Raw genomic sequence first — 5,000 nt, forward strand, 5'->3', positions numbered from 1 at the left:
GTTTTCAGAAAAGTCCGAAATCTCGTTTAGTTGTCCCCTATGTAGTCCACTATTTAAAAGGTCCCCTATCATACTCATGTTTAGGTTCACACTTGTATTTCAGGTCCTACTAGAACATGTTTTCATGCTTTAATATAAAAATAAATAAAAAAACCCCCTCTTTAAAGACCCCCGAAAAAGCCCAGTCTGCTCTGATTGGTCAGCATTTCCGAGTCTTATGATCTGGGCTCTCAAGAGTCTCTGCGCCGACATTGCAGGCGGGGAGTGACTGTAGCGGCCCCTTCTATCTATATATAGTGTAGCTGTGACCAGTGGTGTAGTCTAATGTATTGTAGTGGGTATACTGGGCTGAATATTGGCCAGAATCTGCCTTTTTGAGCATCAAAGACTTAATTTTCTGTATTCGGATACACTTTTAATGCGCCAAATTACGGTGGAAATCCCTTTATTTAGCGAAGTTATGTTTATGTGAAGAAGAAAAACACAGATGACAATTCAAAATATATCAAAAATATAACGGACAGTATGTCTTTGCGTCATGTGCGTTTTTTAAGTGGGTACATGGAAATCCTGGAGCTTTCTCAGTGGGTATACTGCGTATACCTGCGTATCACGTAGACTACACCGCTAGTTGTGACATCACAAACGTAAGGAAATGCTGACGGCTCGTTTAAAAAGGCACAGTTTCCACACACATACAGTCTGGGTGTATTTCTCTGTTGATTGAGCGCTGTGATGCTGTCACAGTGTTTATAGAGGACCTTTACCTGCTTAATGATAATTAAAAAAGATTTCTCACTTTTTACAATATGGGACCTTTAATAAACACCAGGTTCATACACATTTTAACCGATACTTTTTCATGACTTTTCGCCAAATTTCCATGACTATGTGTTCCTGAAAATGTCAGTCGACATTCTACAATAAGAATACAAATCAGTGTTAAAATTGACCCTCAGAGCTTTAACTATAAATGAATGATAAGGTCTGTGGATCATAGAGGGATTCATCATATCTCTGAGAACGCTGAGGTTAAGACGACCTGAAAATACAGTGGGGGAAATAAGTATTTGACCTCTTGCTGATTTTGCAGGTTTGCCCACTTACAAAGAATGCAAAAATCTACAATTTTAATCATATTTACATTCTAACAGTGAAAGACAGAATCCCAAAGAAAATTTCGGAAAATCACAACATATGAATTTATTCAAATTGATAACCATCTGATGAGGAAAAACAAGTATTTGACCCCCTGGACAAACAGCATGTTAATATTTTGTAGAAAAGCCATTATTGGCCAGCACAGATGTCAAACGGTTTTTATAGTTGGCGACAAGGTTTGTGCACATTTCGGCAGGGATGTTGGCCCACTCCTCCCTGCAGACAGCCTCCAAATCATTCAGGTTCCGAGGTTGTCGCCTGGCAACTCAAATTTTAAGCTGCCTCCAAAGATTTTCCAATCGGATTCAGGTCTGGAGACTGGCTAGGCCACTCCAGAACCTTGATGTGCTTCTTCTTCAGCCACTCTTTTGTTGCTTTGGCGGTGTGCTTAGGGTCGTTGTCGTGCTGAAACACCCATCCTCGACCCATCTTCAGCTCTCTCACTGAGGGAAGGAGATGTCGGTCCAGAATTCCACGATACATGGCCCGTCCCATCCTCCCCTCAATACGATGGAGTTGTCCCGTCCCCTTGGCTGAAAAGCACCCCCAAAGCATGATGTTGCCACCACCATGCTTGACGGTGGGGATGGTGTTCTTTGGGTTGTACTCTGTGTTCTTTGCCCTCCAAACACGACGAGTTGAGTTGAGGCCAAAAGTTCTATTTTGGTCTCATCTGACCACATCACCTTCTTCCAGGCCTCTTCTGAGTCGTCCAGGTGGTGAATGGCGAACTTCATGCGGGCCTGTACATGTTTCTTCTTGAGCAGGGGGACCTTGCGTGCGCTGCAGAATTTCAATCCATTACGGCGTAGTGTGTTACCAACCGTTTCTTTTGTAACTGTGGTCCCAGCTGCCTTCAGTTGATTCATCAGTTCCCCCTTGTGGTTTTGGGATGATTCCTCACCGTTCGCATGATCAGGGACACCCCACGAGGCAAGATCTTGTGTGGAGGCCCAGACCGAGGGAGGTTGGCGGTGGTGTGGTGCTTCTTCCATTTCCTGACAACTGCACCGACAGTTGATCTTTTCTCTCAAGTTGCTTTCCGATTCTCTTGTAGCCCATCCCAGCCTTGTGCAGATCAACAATCTTGTCCCTGATGTCCGTAGAAAGCTCTTTGGTCTTGCCCATGGTGGTGATGTTGTTTGGGTGTTGACAGGTGTCTTTTATACAGGTAACGAGGTGAGGCAGGTGTATTTGATGTAGATAATTGGTTCGGATTGGGGCTGTGTCTTAAAGAAAGACTAACTGGCTTGTAGGAGCCAGAATACTTGCTGTTTGTCCAGGGGGTCAAATACTTGTTTTTCCTCATCAGATGGTTATCAATTTTAATAAATTCATATGATGTGATTTTCTGGAATTTTCTTTGGGATTCTGTCTTTCACTGTTAGAATGTACATATGATTAAAATTGTAGATTTTTGCATTCTTTGTAAGTGGGCAAACCTGCAAAATCAGCAAGGGGTCAAATACTTATTTCCCCCACTGTACATTTATTAATCACATATTATTATGCTGTGTTATTAAAACAAATTAATTCCATGACTTTTCCAAAAAAATTCTGGGTCTTTTTATGTCTTCCAAAACCTGTCCAGGCCCTGGAATTAGCATTTTTCAAATTCCATGACTTTTCCAGGTTTTTTTTCAAAAACGTATGAACCCTGTAAGACACTGTGTAGGGCAGTGTTTCTCAAATGGGGGTAGGTGTCCCCCTAGGGGTAATCTGGAGGACTGCAGGAGGTATGTGTCCCCCTAGTGGTCCTCTGGAGGACTGCAGGGGGTACGTGTCCCCCTAGGTGTACTCTGGAGGACTGCAGGGGGTATGTGTCCCCCTAGGGGTACTCTGGGGGACTGCAGGGGGTACGTGTCCCCCTAGGTTTACTCTGGAGGACTGCAGGCGGTATGTGTCCCCCTAGGGGTACTCTGGGGGACTGCAGGGGGTACGTGTCCCCCTAGGGGTATTCTGGAGGACTGCAGGAGGTATGTGTCCCCCTAGTGGTCCTCTGGAGGACTGCAGGGGGTACTTGTCCCCCTAGTGGTTTGAAACATGAAATCATGTTTCTATTAAAGCCATGTAGGATATTTAATCCATGTTTCTATTAAAGCCATGTAGGATATTTAATCATGTTTCTATTAAAGCCATGTAGGATATTTAATCATGTTTCTATTAAAGCCATATATATAATCATGTTTCTATTAAAGCCATGTAGGATATTTAATCATGTTTCTATTAAAGCCATGTAGGATATTTAATCCTGTTTCTATTAAAGCCATGTAGGATATTTAATCCTGTTTCTATTAAAGCCATGTAGGATATATAATCATGTTTCTATTAAAGCCATGTAGGATATATAATCATGTTTCTATTAAAGCCATGTAGGATATATAATCATGTTTCTATTAAAGCCATGTAGGATATTTAATCATGTTTCTATTAAAGCCATGTAGGATATTTAATCCTGTTTCTATTAAAGCCATGTAGGAGATTTAATTCATAGCTTTTCAAGCTTCAAAAACCAAACATTCTGCAGTGCTCTGCAAGTTTCTCTTTCTTTTCTTCTTATGTCACAGTTTTTGAAGGTTTTGATACTATTTTGACCTATTCTTGCCTTCCTTCCTCCTTTCTTTCTACCATCTTTTTCCAAGTTTTTGTCTCTTTTTCTCATCAGCATTTAAATTTTTAGTTTTTTTCAGGTCCAAGTTTAGTGAATCTATCGCCGACAGCGCTGTACTGTTCCTCTTTATGTGCACTTTGTTTTCCACCGAAAAATGATTAGCGCTGGTTAGGCGGGGTACTTGGCTTAAAGGAACAATTCAAAAAGGGGGAACGTTATTGAAAAGAGTTTGAGAACCACTGGTGTAGGGAATAGTGAGGGAGCGAGTGAATGAGAGAACCCAGCTAGTGAACCTGTGGACCGGTCTCCTGTCTACGAACCTGCCGAAGCCGTTGAGCAGCGCCACGATCTCCTGCCGCGTCAGCTGGAAGCCTTTGGACGGGCTGTGCTCGGGGAGGTTCTGGATCTCCTTCTCCGAGAAGAGGATCTTCAGAGCGGTTCCTAGGCCCTGGGTCTGCACACGACACACACACGGGAACACATACAAGTTACTGCATCTGCACATGGTCACAGGCTACTGTTACTACTAGTCAAGCCAATTCAAAATGATTTATAACAGAGCAATTAAAATCCTAGATAGGAAATTCATTAGGTCACATCACTGTGTTAGTCTGAGGAATTTAAATATTTTATCTTTTTGCAAATTTCATTACATTTTGCATGCATAGATGTTTAAAATCAGCAAGCCCCCGCAGGTCTTGAGCGAGTGCATAGTTGCTCTCGGGGCGGTGGGTTCAAGGACTAGAGAGGAGCTCGGAACGGGAACTGCCAGATCCCGAAATGGAGTTCTTCATTTGGACAATCAGCTTTCTCTGTACGAGGCACAAAAGCTCGGAACTGTTTACCCACTGCAGTGACAGGAGAGTCAAACTGGGTCCTTTCCAAAACACAAACTTAAAGACTCTTTAATCACGGGTCAAAAATGTGACCACTGACTGTCGGCTTCGTGGTTATTGTGTTATACTGTTTTAATTGGTTTATTTTTAACTATGTATTGTTGAATTTTATGTAAAGGCCCACTAGGGACTGACATTGAGAATTAGCTTCGGCTAAAATGTTGTAGTATGTAACATGAGCTTATGCAACATACTTGTCCCTATTTCAGCCACGTCTTTCACGTGTAGTGTTAGGCCCCAAAGCCATGTAGGATATTTAATCATGTTTCTATTAAAGCCATGTAGGATATATAATCATGTTTCTATTAAAGCCATGTAGGATATTTAATCAT

General features: G+C 42.2%; 1 protein-coding gene across 2 annotated transcripts in view; it reads right to left on the bottom strand.

The window, feature by feature from the left end:
* Positions 1-5,000, bottom strand: part of ero1b (endoplasmic reticulum oxidoreductase 1 beta) — a 56,929-nt gene that overhangs the window by 2,251 nt on the left and 49,678 nt on the right. For both annotated transcript variants that reach the window (XM_028593211.1, XM_028593220.1), the window contains exon 15: positions 4,093-4,226. In XM_028593211.1, the coding sequence (XP_028449012.1) occupies positions 4,093-4,226 (134 nt within the window). The remainder of the gene's footprint in view (positions 1-4,092; positions 4,227-5,000) is intronic.

This window comes from Perca flavescens, chromosome 2 (assembly GCF_004354835.1).
Source record: "Perca flavescens isolate YP-PL-M2 chromosome 2, PFLA_1.0, whole genome shotgun sequence".
In the NCBI taxonomy this organism is placed as follows: Eukaryota; Metazoa; Chordata; class Actinopteri; order Perciformes; family Percidae; genus Perca; species Perca flavescens.